The sequence below is a fragment of the Athene cunicularia genome (assembly GCF_003259725.1).
Source record: "Athene cunicularia isolate RWA chromosome 2 unlocalized genomic scaffold, athCun1 chr2_part1, whole genome shotgun sequence".
In the NCBI taxonomy this organism is placed as follows: Eukaryota; Metazoa; Chordata; class Aves; order Strigiformes; family Strigidae; genus Athene; species Athene cunicularia.
The window spans coordinates 87,583,093-87,601,374 of NW_020799095.1; the positions used below are offsets into that span (position 1 = coordinate 87,583,093).

The 18,282-nt window shown below is 36.8% G+C and overlaps 1 protein-coding gene across 1 annotated transcript in view; it reads right to left on the reverse strand.

Moving 5' to 3' along the window:
• Positions 1 to 3,123: 3,123 nt before the first annotated feature.
• ELP2 (elongator acetyltransferase complex subunit 2) overlaps positions 3,124 to 18,282 on the reverse strand; it is a 40,058-nt gene continuing 24,899 nt past the window's right edge. The window contains exons 13-21 of the mRNA XM_026843008.1: positions 17,294 to 17,363; positions 14,942 to 15,037; positions 14,757 to 14,814; positions 9,878 to 9,950; positions 9,253 to 9,439; positions 7,500 to 7,621; positions 6,864 to 7,006; positions 6,236 to 6,349; positions 3,124 to 5,246 (exon numbers count right to left, since the gene is read on the reverse strand). Coding sequence (XP_026698809.1) covers positions 5,090 to 5,246; positions 6,236 to 6,349; positions 6,864 to 7,006; positions 7,500 to 7,621; positions 9,253 to 9,439; positions 9,878 to 9,950; positions 14,757 to 14,814; positions 14,942 to 15,037; positions 17,294 to 17,363 — 1,020 coding nt within the window. The 3' untranslated portion in view covers positions 3,124 to 5,089. The remainder of the gene's footprint in view (positions 5,247 to 6,235; positions 6,350 to 6,863; positions 7,007 to 7,499; positions 7,622 to 9,252; positions 9,440 to 9,877; positions 9,951 to 14,756; positions 14,815 to 14,941; positions 15,038 to 17,293; positions 17,364 to 18,282) is intronic.

The window sequence follows — 18,282 nt, forward strand, 5'->3', positions numbered from 1 at the left end:
ATGACTTTGGATAATATCAATAATAATTTTATTTTAGTTATAGATCTCATTATAAACAATACTCATGCCGTTTCTTGCTTGCTTTTTCACAGATGCCTCTATTGTAAGACAAAACAATCCTACTCCTTCGAGTCTGACTACATAAAACAGTCTGTTCATATCCTTGGCTATGAAGTCTCCTCAGAGCAAGCATAAAGCCAGTAAAATACTTTTGATAGTGATCTAAAATATTGATGGGATGGCTTTACCTCAAATATATCAAAAGGTATTAGAATATTCTTTGCAAAACTTTATCCCATCAATTTTTTTCAACTCCATTCTCAATGGCACTGTACAGTGAGCAGAGAATTTCAGAGTAGCAATGTACATTGACAACAGCTCATTTCTTAAAGCATTATTTCAGACTAGTCCAAAATAAAGTGTAATAAACTGTAGTCTTTTAGTGTATGTTTTATAATCAATAAAAAAAATAATTTTACTTGACTAGTATCAAGTCTTAAGTTTTGATCTTTGAATAATTCTAGAGCTTCACTTTCAGAAGCAGATGATGTATAAGGGCTCTTATATGTTCACTAAAGCAGAGGAAAAAGCCTCAGAGAAACAATAAATTGTTTGTCTTTCCCGTATATTAGCTCTTTAATTTGTAAGTTTAAAGAAGACTTTAAACATCTTTGCTCAGTGATAAACGGACCTTTTTTTTTTGTCCACGTAGACGCCAGAACTAAGATTTCCCCCTGCAGAACATGACACTCTCCTTCCTAATGGTTCATTTTCCAGGTGCTCTTTAATGGGACAGCTTGGAGAGGCTAATGGCACCAGCTTATTTACATCGCTTTTGAATCAGGTAGGGGGAAATAAAACACCAATACAACCTTACAATGAAAATTTGAGTGGAAATAAAACACTATGTTGTGTAGTATTTGAAAGCAGATGCCACCGAGTTTCAGGCCGAGACGATTATAGGCTTTTGAAATATATTTATGGCTATTTAGAGTTGATGCAGAAAGATGCAACAGCTGATATTTTAAAATGAAAAAAGAAATCATTTGGAAACTTACCCACCAATTGCAGTGTAGGAAACCATTTGCTTCCTGGAATTGAGATTTTGGGGGTAAAACCCGATGTCATTATTGTGATATTTTCCAATAGCAACCACATGGACAAAACAATAAAGGGGCTTTAAAAATAGATATTCTGTATTGTTTTTCTTTCAGTACCATGCAAGCTTTAAACCTATTGGCAGAGCCCATCATTAAAATAGAAAACATTAATTACATAAGGGCAAAATGAGCTGAGTGTTGATATTTTGTCAGAGCTTTAGTTACATATTTGTAAATTGGGTTTTTTACCTTGGTACTGTTAAGAGTACACCAATCTTGTCTCTCAGTTTACACACGTGGACACACATCCTTACACGTTATTTTAATCAACTGGATCATTTCAACCCACATCTGTCTGAAAGGTAAAATGTTCAAAGATAAAAATCCACAGATTTTATAGGCTTGAAATAGAAGAAAAACATGATGGAGACAAAAATCCAAACACAAAAACTGTAAAAAGTAACTTATCACAAGAAAACTGATGAAAACTCACAATCTGCAAAGGGTCTAAATCTGTGGGAAACAAGGCCTCATCTGTGTCTGTGCTTACAGCAACATTTAAACATACACTATTATTTAGTGGTAAGGTACATGAATGCATACGTCAATCAGCCCATGATACTTCAGAAAGTAGCACATGAGGGCTGCAGAGGCGCTAAGCAGCTTAGTTCTCTAAACCTGCATAGACACAGTTCTGCGCATTTTGGATGCAAAGGTTGGTTAAAAAAAATCCTGGACAGTAAAGCATAAGTAGCACTAAGGAGACCCTCAGTTTATAGGGGATACCGTGTCAGCTTTGTGTCCTGCTAGATCACAGCAGTTTAATGTAAACACACTGCCTTTGACCAAACTGGTAACAGAAACGAAAACAGAAACTCAGAAATATGTAATGCTATAGTTAGAAAATTCATGCAGACTATTAGATTGCTATAGACAGGTGCATTCTGATGAGTACAATCTGCCTCTGGGCCTTCATCACTTGAACACCACCTTTACACCTTACCTTAGGACTGGCAGGAAATGGTAGTGCAAAGCTGGGACCACCCCAATTCCAGACAGCCAGTTTTCAGCCCAGACCATTGGACGTATCTTGCATCACATCATTAAGAGAAAAAAAATGCAATATCAGAGGCTCTGTTGTGAAAAGTCAGAGCTTCCTAAGATTGGAGTTGGCAGGACTATTTGATAGTCTTGAAAATAAATGGATGACACTTTACTATCTGCTATAAAACGAGTGATACAAGCAACTTGCAAAGTACAGAGGCTAACTCCATCTTCCAAAATACACCTGAGCACAATTAGAGTTTTCACTGAGGGGAGGCCATGAAGAATAAAAAAAAAAAAAAAAAAAAAAAAAGATGGGTAGGAATGAAAAGAAGCATGGCGTTTCACAAAAGACATCAGTATTTCACAAGAGACAACAACAGAGCATAGAAGAAAATGTAGAATAAAGTGGATACATATAGAAGATAGCCATTTTGGTAGGTAAACAGGACTACAGTCAGGTCAGTCAGGTGAATATGACTGAAGCCCTAATTATTTTTTTTTTTTAATGTATGAAATACTACATGAATGTATGCACTATTTTTAATGAATTAGAGTTTCTCTGAGTAGGTATATACAAAAGCACATGGAAGAAAACAGAAATGGTAGCCATTCAGTGAACAAAACCAACAGTAGATTCTTTCAAATAAAAACCCCAATTAAGACAGTTTTGGGGAACAAAACAAAAAGGAAATATAGAAAGAAGGCACTTGATTCCAGATTTATCAAACCAATATAACAAGAATAATGATGTAGAATGAATGTAGGAAATGTCTGGCAAATGTTTGCTTTTCTTCATTTTTTTAAAACAAACTGAACAAACCCTAAATTTTCTAGGCACTTATAAGCTTAAAGGGTACTATTTTGCTGTTTAAAGAACGCTGTTCTTCATTTGGCATCCAATGATATCCCCAGAATGATCACTATAATTACACTGATTTTTCCTAGATATCACACATCAATCCAAATAATTTTCTGTTATTAGTTCAGATCATGAAATCTGTATCTGACTTGCTACCCCGATGCTGATTTACGTGCTGGTTTGAAAAGGCTTTAATGGATTTACTGAGAAGATAAAGGTGTATATAAAAAATGTGCTCGTGTTATAGCAAAGTGATATGTGAACGAAGATGATAATTTTATTTTTTCTATGTACAGTGTTATGTGTCAAGGTGTCTCTTGATAAGTTCTAACTTGAAAATAAAAAGCGTCTGTTACAAACATTTAGACTTTGGGGATCAACAGACTAGTCTGATGTAAAGTTGGAACAATGAGGTATATTCTTCAATGCGACTGAGTCACACAAGTCCCAGGGGTAATGGAATGGATTACTAAATCATGTAACAGCTGATGCTTGTTTAATTAGAGAATTTCACAAAATAGGAGGGAGAGACAACTAGTATGATAGTTCACTTTTGCCTGTATGCAAGAGTGGCCGCATGGCAAGACATACTTTCCAATTGTAGTGTTATCATCAAGTTGTAGGTAAGATATTAAATTACAATTGTGTCGTAAAAAAAGTTCCACTTTTGGCAGCCTTCTGAAATCTTATGAGTTATGTCTTTCTTTTGCCAGGACACAGTCTACGGTTGTTTAAAAATTCCTGGACAAGTAAAATACACTACTCAAATGCTTAAAGCACACATGTAAGGAAAGCACTGGGTATCACAAATGTAGCAAAGCATCTTTAATAAGAAGTCACATTTTTATTCCTTTAATTTTAAAGAATTTTCTTTTTAATGACGAAAAACAGAATTGAAAATAAGAAGTGAAAATATAAAAATCTTAAAAAAATAATTATTCTGAAAAGAGTTTGGCCCACTATAAGAACTGTACTCTATCTAAAGATGCAACAGTAAAAAGTTAAACACAATTCTGCACTAGCAGTTCAGGTAGCACATGGTTCTAGAACAAAAGTAATTGAATTCCCAAATTTTAACTGATTTCTAAATTAGACTTTGGAATCAGAGAGAGACCTGCTGAAGTAAAGGTTTCTTTCTTAAGTACTCACCATTTATTACCATTCTATTTAAATTACACTGACAACTAAGTTAACCTGTTTTCACCAGAATAGATAAGGAATTCAAAAGACAGGAAGAGTCCAAAGGCAGTGTAAGGAATGGTTGCCACCTTTTAGTTCCTGCTTACTGATATCTGTAAGCTTTTCCAGGCCAAACTGTAGAGGATAGCCCTCAAGCAGAGTAAGAGGTAGCCCTTCTATAGCACTCTGCTCAGAGAGGGCTCACAGGTACACAGGGAAGACACCAGAAGATTTAAGTGGTCTCTGAGTTAGGCTTCAAGCCCCATATGACCAAGAAGCATGAGCCCAGCACTCTGCACAGCGTAAGAAATTAATAAAAACAAACAAGCAGGCCTGTCCAAGCATGCAAACAGAAACTACTGCTTTTAAAGTAAGGTGGTCTAAGACTTGGACCAGTACTGTAATATATATTCAGAAGACAGCTGGAGAGAGCTGTATATTTTACTTTGATCTCTGGTTAACTGCACATGCTTAAACATGCAATATCAGCACTGGCAGGCCAACTGACAGTTAATTTTAATAGAAATAAGGAGTTAGAAACTCAGTACTCCACTCACAATCCCAAGCACAGAACCCCCGAGTACCAGCAGCTTCCTGCATACCCTTGGAGTCAACAGTGAACAAAGCTGTCTCATTATTCTTCTCCCAATGCCCTACCCCACCTCCCATCCGTCAGTTCCAGGATATTCACCAGTCAAAACATATAAAGTATTTCCTATTCCTGGAACTGCAGAATTAGAAAAATAGTTGACATTTCAAACTACCACAAAAGTTGCTTTAATAAGTTACATGTCAGATGTTTCACTTTCCACAGCAGAAAACAGAAAATTCAACAATCAAGCTGGCTAAAAGAGGAAATAAATCGTTGTGAATCTGTTTTGCACAGACAGGCCTGCTGTCTTTGCTAAAGAGCAAATCTGTTGACATTGAATATCTTAACACAATGATCAGCTCCACAACTTGCAAGCTGCAACCACTCGCTGCTGTTCAGGTCATTATGTCCAGCTCTGCCCGCATGATGCCTCCAACATAAACGCTTCACAGCAAGAGCATGACTTTGGCTGCAACAAAAAGAAATCCATACATAACTGCAAAATGTCAAACACCATTGGGCATGTGAATGTAAACATCAACATTTATATAATTAGTACTCTTCTGTTAACACTACCAACTGAGGAAAAACTGACTTGTGACAACCAGCAGGTATTAAGTTCTTAAAATAAGCAGGACCATTAACACTAATGACATTTTATCCTCTCACTCATCAATAATTTAAACAGCTATTGATTTCAAGTTTTACCACATTAAGCTGCAGTCTAGCATCTCAATTACTGAGATATGACAGATTTCTGGCTTTTAGCCTGCGATTTCCTGTTATCTGGTGTCTCTTTCCAACTCAGTTCAAACACACAGAGGCCAAAGTCACCATCGAATTTCATTTCTGGTACTACCAATGCCAGTATATGAAAGAAGAATCTAGGAGAGTACTTCAAGTGAAACATTCAAAGTCTCTCTACAGAGAGTTTCTCTAGCTGTCACCACAGCAGGACCCCATATACCTTGTTATGCCTTTGGTTTCTGCTAGAAACTGCTCTTGAAAGCTTGCTATTGACCACTACAAAATGTTTTGCTAACATATAGACAGCGATTCTTTTCCACCCCTCTGCAGTATTTTTTATCTATTTTTACGGTTAAAGGTAATAAAGCTTTTTTTTTTTTTTTTTCCCCAGAGTGGAGCCAACAAAGAGTAATACTTCTCAAAGCATTTGTATGGCATGAAGTATTTTGGGGATTAACCTCCTCTCCCCCTTGATTTTCACTGTGGTTTGTTGGGCTTTTAATAAATCTAAATGACCAATATTTTTATTTCCAGGTTTTGCTTAAAGACATCTTTAGTCTTTCAGGGACTAACCTTTTCCTAAAAGGATAACCATTTTTGATATACAAATAAACCAGTTTCATATGACTTTATACTATAATAACAGAACTCCATCATGATTAGACTTAAGAATAATATTTCCTTGCTCTTAACTTAATTCAAAAGACATACCTGTTATCCATCTCGACACACGTGGTCCAATCAGTTAGTGTCGGTTCTTGCCCACTCTGTTTCCATGTGTACAAAATAATCTTCCCATTCTCTAAGCCTACTGCAACAATATATCTGTCAAGAAAATAACAGCATTAGTTCTGGAAGAGATTACAGTAGGCAGCTCAGTGAAGCTGGCTCTAATGCAAGCTAGAAAGAACTAGCACTCAAACACTGTGTTGCACCTTGCCCTTCAAATCAATATTTATTTTTCCATTAAAATAAAATTTTAAAAAAAGAAAAATCACAATTTAAATCAAAGCTTCTTCATTAAAAAAAAAAAATGAGCAAAGCAGAAACCTGCAAAAGATATTTGGTTAGGAAAAAAATGAAGAGCTTATTACATCAATATTGTCAAGAGAATTAATGTATTTCAAGTGTGTTTTTTTTTTTTTTCTTGTTACACTGTTTGGAGAAGTCACCATACACCTGAAAAGAAGGGGATGAAAGAAAAAAGTAGAGATCATTCAGTCAAAGAATGGTCAAAATATTTGACAGGTAGATTTTAGGAGCTGTTTAGCCACAGAAAAGAGGAAAAATACTAATTTCAAATTAAATACACAATGGTATTACAGAAAAACAGCAATACCTTCCATGGGGAGTAAGCACACGGCTGATGCCAACAGCAGTAACAGAATCCCCGGCATCCAGTATTGTTGAACAGGGCTTGATTGAATCCAACATATTCCCTTCAGTAGTCACAGATAAATCGCACTGACCCCAGATAATAACCTGAAAAAAAAACCAGAATCGTCTAGGAATTTTCCCTTTAATGTTTTTGTAAATGCATTTCAAAAACATAAGAAATAATTTACTTTAAATATTTCCAGGGCACAGAACAAAGTGGATGACACCAAAAATAGTAAAAAATGTCTATCTGCAAAGATTCAACTTTTTTGACAGTCTGCCTGACTTCATTAAAGATCCTGATAACAAAACCAGATTCTGTTATCGAAGTTAAAGAAAAATTTAGAGATCCATAAGAGTTACGTGACATATGTTTGTATTGCTGTATGAAAAACACAGAGAAAGTCCAACTGGCAGACCAGTCTTGTACATAGATACTCGAGCAATTTAGCATATGAAAGTCTCACTGATTTCTGTGGAAATACACACAACAGACTTTTTGTGCATTTATAGAGAGCTCATTATAACACAGCATTTACTAATCTAAAATACATTTAAAATAATTCTGGTCTTCTAAAATTGCTTTTATATTAAGTACCTTTTTGTCCCGACTGCCAGTAATAAAATACTTGCTATCTGGTGTCCAATCACAAGACCAAATGATTCGACTGTGAACAGCTGTATTTTTGTCTGTGTATGCACAGCAACTGAAGACTGGTCCTGGAATAAAACATATAGAGCAAATCCCTTGCTTCAACTACTTTACATATTAAAAGTAATTGTTACTCTTACTTAACTCTATGCAAGAACTGCAGGAATACTCAGACATTATTCCACTCATCTTCAAAGCAATTGGGAATACTTAGCACCACATAAATATCTTTTTTCCAACACTATCACAATGAGAATTAGTACCCGTTCCAGACCTTATCAAACAGCCTTTAGAGCACTAAAACAGAAGGAACAGTTTGATCTTTTACACAAATATCTGTTTCAAAAGAATTTAAGTCCCGGTATAAGACCTTCACCTTCTTTCTATACAAGTTTTTCATAAGAACACTGACTTCCAAAGTTCTAATACAGTGCAACATTTACCATGTGTACACGTATCCTAAATAATTTCACTGCAGTTCCTATTTACCAGTAAAGCCCCAAGAGCTCAAATCATACCGATCTAATTGTAAAGATTAATCTGTTTCCAAAGAGACAGGCTGCCATTTCAACATGCATTCAATCAGGCAATAAACCTGATCAGCAGATCAGTAAATAGGAATGCTTTTTTTAAGTAGAAAAGTCTATTGTTTAGGAGCACAGACTTTGAGTAACCGCTTCTTGGGATGCCAGTAACAGCAGTTTTGTTTTACACTGATAGTGATGTTCTTTGTAGACAGAAAAGTTATTGATGAACAGATGAAGAGGATTTCCTCTACTTCCTATGAGAATTCATACTCCTTATCCTGAAACATCATGCAACTACTGTGGACAATATGCCAGGCTTTAGAATAGAAGTCTGAATAGAACAGAAACCTAAAGCCAGGATACAACTGGACATGTCTGAAGGAGCCAAATCTCACTGCCAAGTCTCTAGGAAAACTCTACAGAGCCCAGTAGTGTTTATGTGCTATTTAAGCCAACAGCGCAATGATAATCATTTTCAGCACAAGCATCTGTTCTAGGAATCCATTAAAAGGTTCAATAGCAATCTCCTCATGATTTTGCAAGGCTCAAAGTCTTAATGAGAAAGTCAACTGAATCTTTACTATCAGCTTTTTCTCCAGACAGAGCCAGTTCCAGTCAAATTAATCAATTGTGTAGGATTATCAGAAAGCCACACCAAAGATAGAGATTAATCCTGTCAAGAGTCTCAAAGTGTCATGCCCTGTAAACAGGGACAAGGCAGCAGTATGCAGGACATGGGTATAGCAATGAACCTTCCAGCCTTGCCCTGCACAGACACCAAGAGAGGAAGGTTTTCCTTAACAGAATACCAGTTGGAAGTCCAAGCATTATACTCCAGCATACTATATACTTGATTTCAGTAAATCTGTAACATACAATCACAAGCAGAAGGCAGGAGGACAAACAGCAGATTTCATTACATCTATCAATTAAACAGTATTTAAGGCCTGATTATATTCTTATCCACATTTAATTCTCCTTCTAGCTTTCCTGTACTCCATTAACTGCACTTCTTAAAGCCACAGGAGGCTACAACACTATTAATTCTTAAAAGTTGCAAGGAAAAGGTCCATTAAAATATTTTACCAATTCTCTTTCAAATATTTTGAAGCCAAATACATTGAACAAACTACAAAGTCTTCAAATGTGTATATCCACTTCACGTATCTTACCTGACTCTGATGAGTCTTGTTTCCTCCACAGTGACCAATTCCTGTCTCTAGAAACCGCTAATAAAAATTTGTCATTAGGAGAAAATGCCAGCTGAGTAACAGTCAGATTGTGAAATGGCAAACTCTGCAGTTTCTTCCAAGAAGTAGTGCTCCACAAAATAATTGCTGCATGTTCTTTTTTAGAAGCCTGTATTGATGGAAAAAATATCAGTGAGAATTAACAAAAGCAAATACAGAAGTCACATGTTTCAAAATACTGAGATGTTAGGGGGCTTGTTTTAAGGCTTACAATCAAGTTTTCCTCTGGGAAGTTCCCCCAGCTTTCCTCTGGGAATTTTCCCCACTTCCTCCTAATCCTAACAATATATCAGTATGAAAATGTTTTATAGCTATATTTGTTAGGATTTATCTTACTAATAACTTCAAATGAATAATACATAATTTATGACTAAATAACTTACCTGCATTCACTCTCACCTTTGCAAGGCAACTGTCATCTATACAAAATCTTTCACATCTAAGTGAAAGAACAGAATTAAGACCAAACTGAATTCTGACTCCTGCTCTGTCAGCCCTAGAAATTTAGTGGCACTTTTCACTAGATGGTGCTAGAATCTTTTCTTACCTTACATGCTGAGGCAATCACAGTGTTTGAATTATTGCAAGCAACACAAAAAATTTCATATCCATGTCCATATCTGAAATGAATGTGAAAAGGTATTTAACACACCACAGACATTTTTGCAGTATGCATCGAGGTTCTTATGTTAATTTAAATCCCTTTGATGGTGAAAATGAAAGGCACCTGCCAGGAACTTCTCACCACAGTTTCAGTATTATAGACCAAATAATTCCTAACAATGTTCAGCACTGAATTTAAACATCTGTATATATTTTCACATTTAGGAACTGACTATGGAACAATCTCTCCAGCTCATTCCATAGTCCTGAAGCATCAGCACGGCAGAAGCTACACTAATGATTAACAAAGCAAACTAAAGCAATGTTTAATGTATTCTTACTTCCTTGGAAAGCAATTTTAGCACTACAAATAAAAGCCAGAAGCCACATACTTGAAGATCACCAGAGAAATACACCACAAAACACACAGCCAAAGGATGCCTGATCTGTGAAATATTGAAAGAAAGATTTCTGAACTAGAGGACAAGAATCATGTTGGAAAAGGAAAACACTAAAAACCTCAAACTTCTAATTTTCTCCAGAAATAGATTTTTAATCAGTCTTTGCATGAGTTCTGCTGGAATTCATGCTCACATATATCCAGACTGGGATTTAACTAATAAGCAGAAATGCCACACAGACTAACACAAATTAAAATCAGTCACAAAACAGACTGGAAATAAAATAAAATAAAATTGGAAATGCTATCTATAAACAGTGGACAGCTATCAGCTAAATACCAGTTGTGAGGGGTGATTTCCTTTGATTCCTAACTCTGAAGAGATGGGCAGTTCTCTTAATAAACTGTTTTGGTCAGTAGTATTGCAAAGAAGTTCTTATATGGGATTGATGTTCATGGGATTTCACTTGCTGCCAAAACAGCCATCTATTCAAATGACAAATTACTGCCAGTATCTGTTGGGGTCCAGAAGAGTCGCTGCTGGGCATGTCCCATAGACAGACTGCCCCACTCATGTCTGAAGACTGGGGATGCACTGGCTTTTCATGAAGAGTAACTTGCCTGGGCCTTCAGGGGGGAGAGGGCGTGGTAGCTGTGCTTAAATGTAATCTTAATTTGCAAATTGCATTGTATCTTATAATGAGAAAGGTACTATTACGTGCCTTTCTCTTAATCTGCCACCAGCAGTTTTATCATAATGCTTACTTTTAAAGTGCATTCCTGGAGACTATTTTGTAGTGAAAACCATTGAAAGTCAATTTTCTAAAACTGAGAACTATTTTTCCATGAAAAGTACAAAATTCCTGAAATTCAGTGAAGGAAAAAAAAAACCTGTGAAACAATTCCTCAGTTACATTGGTTTTATCTCCTAAATGTAGTATTGAAGAGCATTTGACAGAAACATTTTGAGCTTCTGCATGCAACTATGTTCTTGCTAAATAGAAGCATTAAAATGTAATCTTTCTCTTAAAATAAAACCTAAAATACCATCTTTTGCAAGGACTATCACAGGTCAGACCAACAGCCTATACAGCCCAGTGCTGCCTCCAGTAAAGAGAATAGTTAATAGCAATAGGAGATGCTGTTTATAAGAGTGCATGAGCCTTGCAAGTATAGATGCTCCAGTACAACCCCTTCCCCCATACATGCAATCCAATCCCTTCATTATGAAGTCCAACACCAAAAAAATGTTCACAATGGAGAGAAGCAACTGTATGAATGAATAACAAAATGACATTTTCAACCACAAGCAATTTTGCCTCAGCAATGTGCAATTCATAGCAATTATGCAGAGGTAAACTGACTAGACTTTCAGTGTCCAGACAAATGATTACAGTAATTTTCTAGTGTCAAAAAGGATCTCTCAAGACTTTCATGTGTATTAGATGAAATGCACATGCATATAAACATATATATTTATGTCAACACTTAGGCTTTAATCTCAGCCTGCTGCATATAAACTCTCTATGGTAATTTTCCAAGAGGATAAAGATTAGCATACTCTCACAGGATTTATTATATTTTTATTTTAAAGTTGTTAGATTATGTAAAAAAATTCAGCAAGTTCTTCATACTAAAACCTACTCAAGCAAACACTTTTCAAATCCCAACACTAATCCTTCAAAATTCAGTGTCAAGTTAGAGCTTGGAATACACAAATGTCAATGACAAACAAGCTATTTTTAGCAAGTCAGTTCCTCACACTGTTTTTCTGCTGCTATGGCAACTTGAAATCTACATTATGCGATTTCATGTTATTTCCTTCAAGATTATCCTCAGCAAAAAAACCTGAAAGTCTCTGAATGCTTTACATCTTGTTGCCCTTGCATAAAAGAACTCCTGTCATTAGCAGCATCTCTAAAAAACAGGAAAAATTGCTCAGGTAAGTCCCCTGACAACCATCATAAAATGCAGTTATTTTAATGAATGCAGGATATAAAAGCAGATAGGCAATAGTCCTGTAGCAGAATATCAAAGATTAATGTCTCACTAGACTTTGAGAAACGTCAAAGGCAAATGAAGAAAAATTTTGGCCTTGGTGCCTTTTCACCACTTAAAGATCCCTCATCAAACTACTTAGTGAGTAGATGCATTAGCGGGCCTAGTAAGCACAGGAGAAGCATTTAATGTAACAGCTGGAAATTACAAAATGTGCAGATATGGTCTAATACCTACCAGCTTCCCTCTTAGAAGCACTTTTGAGTACAAACACAGTAAAAGAGCTTAAAAGCATAAAAAGAAGATTAACTGCCCAGTTGAAGGTAAAGATGAGCTTCTACAGAACCTCCCACTTGGTCAAATGAAAGCAACCTGCAAACTATTTTCTCAATGTTTTTTTATTTCCCGTCCCCTCCAAGTGAAGTCACAAAACTGGTAATGTATAAAGTAGCTGTTAATCATCAGCAAAGGCTCAACATTTTCCTTGTTCCTGCCTGAGATCACTCTTTTGGGAGATTCAGATAATTAACCCATAAGAGCTTGAGATGATTTGTTTCTTTGTGCTATACTTTGATATTAAACCTTTTAAGATTATGGAAGTATAGCCTAATGTTACTGGGATCATTAAGGAACAAATGAGGTGACAACCTTCATCTACAAGTTGTTGTGAATCTTAGAAAAGAAGGAACAAAACACAGCTCAAAAATTCTAAAATCCTGCAACCACAAAACAATTACTGCCATTACCACATAACACTACTGTCTTTGTAAACCATCACCCTCTGTCAGCATTCAATACCCAAACTGGGTTCCTCACAGTCTTACTCAACATTCATCACTTTGCTCTACTGCTAGACACATTTTGTTTTGGCTGCTGCTTCCATCTATTGCATCTTGATGACACCAAGTTAAGTGGGAATGTCAGTCTGCATGAAGATAGGGAGGCTCTACAGAGAGACTTGGATAGATTGGATCGGCAGGCCAACGTTAACGGGATGGGCTTCAACAAGGACAAGTGCCAAGTCCTGCACTTGGGCCACAACAACCCCCTGCATGGCTACAGGCTTGGGGAGGTGTGGCTGGAGCTGTCTGGAAGAGAAGGATCTGGGGGTTCTAACTGACAAGCAGCTGAACATGAGCCAGCAGTGTGCCCAGGTGGACAAGAAAGCCAACGGCATCCTGGCTTGTATTAGAAATAGAGTGACCAGCAGAAGAGGGGAGGTGATAGTCCCCCTGTACTCTGCACTGGTGAGGCCACACCAGGAGTACTGTGTCCAGTTTTGGGCACCTCAATACGAGAGAGATCTCGAGGTGCTTGAGCGAGTGCAGAGGAAGGCAATGCAGCTGGTGAAGGGCCTGGAGAACAGATCCTGTGAGGAGAGATTGAGGGAGCGGGGACTGTTCAGTTTGAGGAGGAGAAGGCTGAGGGGAGACCTCATCACTCTCTACAACTACCTGAAAGGACACTGTAGAGAGGTTGGTGCTGGTCTCTTCTCACAGGTAATTAGCAATAGAACAAGAGAGAACAGCCTTAAACTGCAACAGGGGAGCTTTAAACTGGACATTAGGAAAAAATTTTCCCAGAAAGAGTGGTCAGACAGTGGAACAGGCTGCCCAAGGAGGTGGTGGAGTCACCATCCCTGGAGGTGTTAGAGACTCATTCGGATGAGGTGCTGGGGAACATGGTGTAGGGGAGAACTTTGTAGAGTAGGGCTGATGGTTGGACCTGATGATCCCAAGGGTCTTTTCCAACCTGAATGATTCTGTGATCTTACAATTCTGTTAGGCTTTAGGAGAAGACTTCTTATTTGATGCCTCAGCCTTTACTTCCATACCAGAAAGATCTGCAAGTCTGTTCCACAAAGTGGAAAGAAGCAGAGAACTCTTTATGCAGACAGACAAGGGTTTTTTAAAGCATATGTGCTGAGCAGACAGACATAAAGGCTGCAGCATGGAAAGATGCTGCATCACATTCCAGAGCACAAATAATACCACGAAAACGTGCCACAGTTCCTTAGTGAAGACCTGAAATGTTACTATTCTCTTGGAACAAGGAGGGGAAAAAAAAGGAAACAGGAACCAGTGCCCTAAATAGACTTTCAAAAGACAAACATCCAAAGGGACAATTAAAGTCTGATCACTACAGACTCAAAAGAATACCTTTGTGTTAAAAAACATACATACTTCATTGGTACAGAAACAGCTAGTGAAATAAAATTGTGTGACATGACAGTCCTAATTGCCAATTTCTGCATTGTTCCTTAACTTTTATATACATATAATTTATTTATTTTACAAGCAATACACTGCATACATAGTCAAATCAGGTAGTAAAATAGGAAAAGTTACAAGACCAGACTACATTAATACTTAACAATAGCTTTCTGGAAATTTTGCAAATTAAACGAAAGAAAAATAAAACTTACAACTTCTGAATTTCAGGCCACAAGGTATTCTGCAGCAAGTGATCCTCTGGGGGAGGTTCTAAAAGACATTTGTACAACATACTCAAATATGGTACTAAATAATCTGAAATCAGCTAAATAATGTTTCAAGTTTATATTCAATGACCCTAATTCTCTATTTCACACAATAGAAATGAACCTCATACCTGTAAGGATCATGGGTTGAAAATAAATCTCAGGATACTGATTTGAAATGGTATTAAATGTTTCTTCATCCTCAGCTGGTTGAACAGCCATATCTCCTATTCAAAGTAAGGACTTCATTAGCCAGAGAGAACATGCTTGACAGGAGGGAAAATATGAGCATATATCATACAAGTAAAAAACATGTTTTTGCAATATAAGTAATTGAAATTAGGTTTTTCAGCTTCCAGAGTTACAATGATGTAACATTGTAACAAGAATCTAGTTATTTTAATGCACATAGGAATGAACAGAAGAAAAAAAATTCCAATCTTTGGACTAATTCCATTCTGAGACTGACCTCTCTCCATCAGCACAGTCCTAGAGATTCTTAAAGATTTTGATTTATCTGAAAGAAGAGTCATCAGGAGTCAAACCTGAGCTTCCCCAACATTAAACATTTCCTTAAACGTTTGAAAATGTTTAAGGCAAAAATCTCAGATAAAAATGATGAATTCCTAAATTCAGTGTAGACCCCTAAATAAAAAGACCTATCTACTTGCAGAAGTGTATCTACAATTTGCAAACTTTAGCAAAATTGCCAAGGGCTCAGTCCTTAGCTAATGAAAAAGTACCAGAAGTAACTGAAACTACTCCTGTTAATTTTAAGGTAAAATTCAACTCTGTCCTTCACTTTGAAGATATTACTTAAGAAAAAAAAAAAAATAAATACAGAGTTTGGCAACAGTTGTTCTCAGACAGAATCTAAACTTTTTGCCAAATGAACATTTCAAATACAGCAGTTGAAAAAAGCAGGTACAGAAAAAGCAGAACAGAAAGATTATCTTCTCACTCATCCTCTCTTCTCTCCTCTTGAAAATGAAATTAGCAACATCAATCTAATTTGAGACCACTATCTCATCATCACTCACCATGAAGATTCCTCTGCAGAGTAAGCAAGAAAGGTCTTGGGGCTTTAACCTAAGCCACCAGTGCTGATAGCACTGGGTGGGCAATGGTGAACAATGCAGGAAAATTCAACAGCTTTTCTACTCATAGTGCTGCTTCCACGTGTGACAAATGAAATTAATGGAAATTAGTTATTCTGTGTATAATGATACTCTAGAAGGAATTTTTTTCCCCTCTCAGCAGAAGGACTTATGAGAAATCAGAAAAAAAAAAAGTTTTATCCAAAATACATTTTATGTTACTTCAAGTACAACTGAGCTACCTTTCTCTCACAGAAGATTGAGGAAAATTTAGCTGCATTGCCTTTGAAGACCCTGGAGACAAAGCTTATTAAAATGCTTCCTTTTTTAATTCACACCTTCTGATAAAACCTTAAGTGGAGAAAAAAACAGGTCTGACCCAATTTGTAGACTTCAGTGTAAGTGCATTTCTACCAGAGACTTTATTAAACACCAGATTACCAGTTCATCCCCCCTCTCGAGACGCTACTCAGTTGTTTTTATCACTCTAGACAGATGTTTGTCCTTCCTTCCTTGTTCCCCCACAGTGCAATCCCCAACACCTCTCCAATAACATTAGTTACTGCTGGCTAACTAATTCTGCCTTCCCAAATACTTTCACAAAACATCATTTATCTGGAGGTTTATGGCTATTTTCACTGGAACAGAAAATATGACTAATCCCCCTCAAATCATCATTACTTCTGCAAGCCTCTACAAGGGTGCTAAGAGTTGAGGAGAGAGTAAAAAGGACTCTAGAGGTCATGGAGGTCATGGTATTTTATGGAGAAATCACAAGTAGGAACAGGTAGCTGTTTTAACAACTGTGAACCTAGATTTCACAGTACACTATTCAATACTAATTTTTTTGACTAAAAGTCATCAGTCTTAGGGGGGGCAGAGGGGAGGGGAGGCATGGGTAGTGAGCACGGAGAAAATAGGAACAATAGCAGTTGGGGGAATTCAAATAATATCCTGTCCTGGCTACCCCAGACCCATCACATGAGAGCAATGAGCCCCAGCATCCACGTAAAACTCCTCAAGATCAGTCAACAGAAGAGGCTCTCCGGAGCACTGTGCAGAGTGAGGTTACTTCCTACAGGGTGTGGGACAGTATGAAAAGCAGGGAAAAAGCATTTTGGGTTTGAACAAGACATTAGGGGGTGTTTAGGGGAGAAATTAAAGGCAGAGAAAGGGAGGAAAGACTCTCATTTGTGCTTTGTTTTATTTTTAAGCACCATATCTAAGTGCTACCAGAGAAATAAACACTTTGCGTTAATTTACTTCTAGGTGCTAAACTTTCAGACAAGCTTACAATGAGAGAATTAACAAGAAGATGTACACTAAAACAATAATTAAAAAAGTTTAACATGAAGCACCATCATCATTATTTCTCATTAGTCATACCTTCAAAAACAGCTTTGTTGGATAATCCCAAAGCTGGCACAGTTGCACCTTCTGGAAGATCAGATGATTGCTGGTTTGTTTTTTGTTTTTTGGGTTTTTTTTTGTTTGTTTGTTTGTTTTTAAAAAAAAAAAGAAGAAAAAAAGGTTACACATACACAGACTGTCAGGTAGGTTCCTATTTCAAAGGCCACAGTTTAAGGAATCCCTATGATAAAAAGTGACCTTTCTAGAGAAGTGAAGGGGGGCACTTTGAAAAACTCCCAACTCATCCAGAACATACCCTGGACAAAACAAAAACCAGTATTCTGCCAGGTAAAAAAAGCTTTTCCAAGGCCTCTGCTCAAAGGTTTTGCTGTAAAGCATGCATCCTTAACCCTAACTACAGTTATTCTTCCATAACTTTATTTATTCTAGGATATACACTTGGGGACCTTTGTGTAGAGATGGAAAATGATTAAATTTAATAGCAGTAAAACCCCTTCCTTACAGTGTCTGAAAAGTTCAAAGACTGTTTTACAGAATTGGATTAATAATTTAGGTGACAGTTTAAAATACTATGTTATTTATTTAAATGTTCATAATTTGGTAAGAAAATGGATGAGACACGCGCGCGCGCACACACACACACACACACACACACACACCCCAGTCTAAGGCCTCTAAAACAAACACAGTTCTTCATTAGAACCCAAAGTCTAATACAATCTCATGGATTTGAACTGAATATGATCCTATTCAACCCTTTTTGAATATAAAGCTGGATTTTTTTGGTTTTAAGTAATTTTTTGGGAAGGCATTTAAACTAATTAAGAAAAAACTTACCCACTTTAATGAAAAAAAAGCATTCACAGAAAACAATTTTAATAAAGCTATTTAAAAGTAGCTGTATCATTCGAGCTCATAAAGCCTTCCTCTTTAAACAAACCCCATGTGAAACACTTCATGATATCATGGATCAAAAAACAGCACTCAGAGGAAAAGCTGATAAG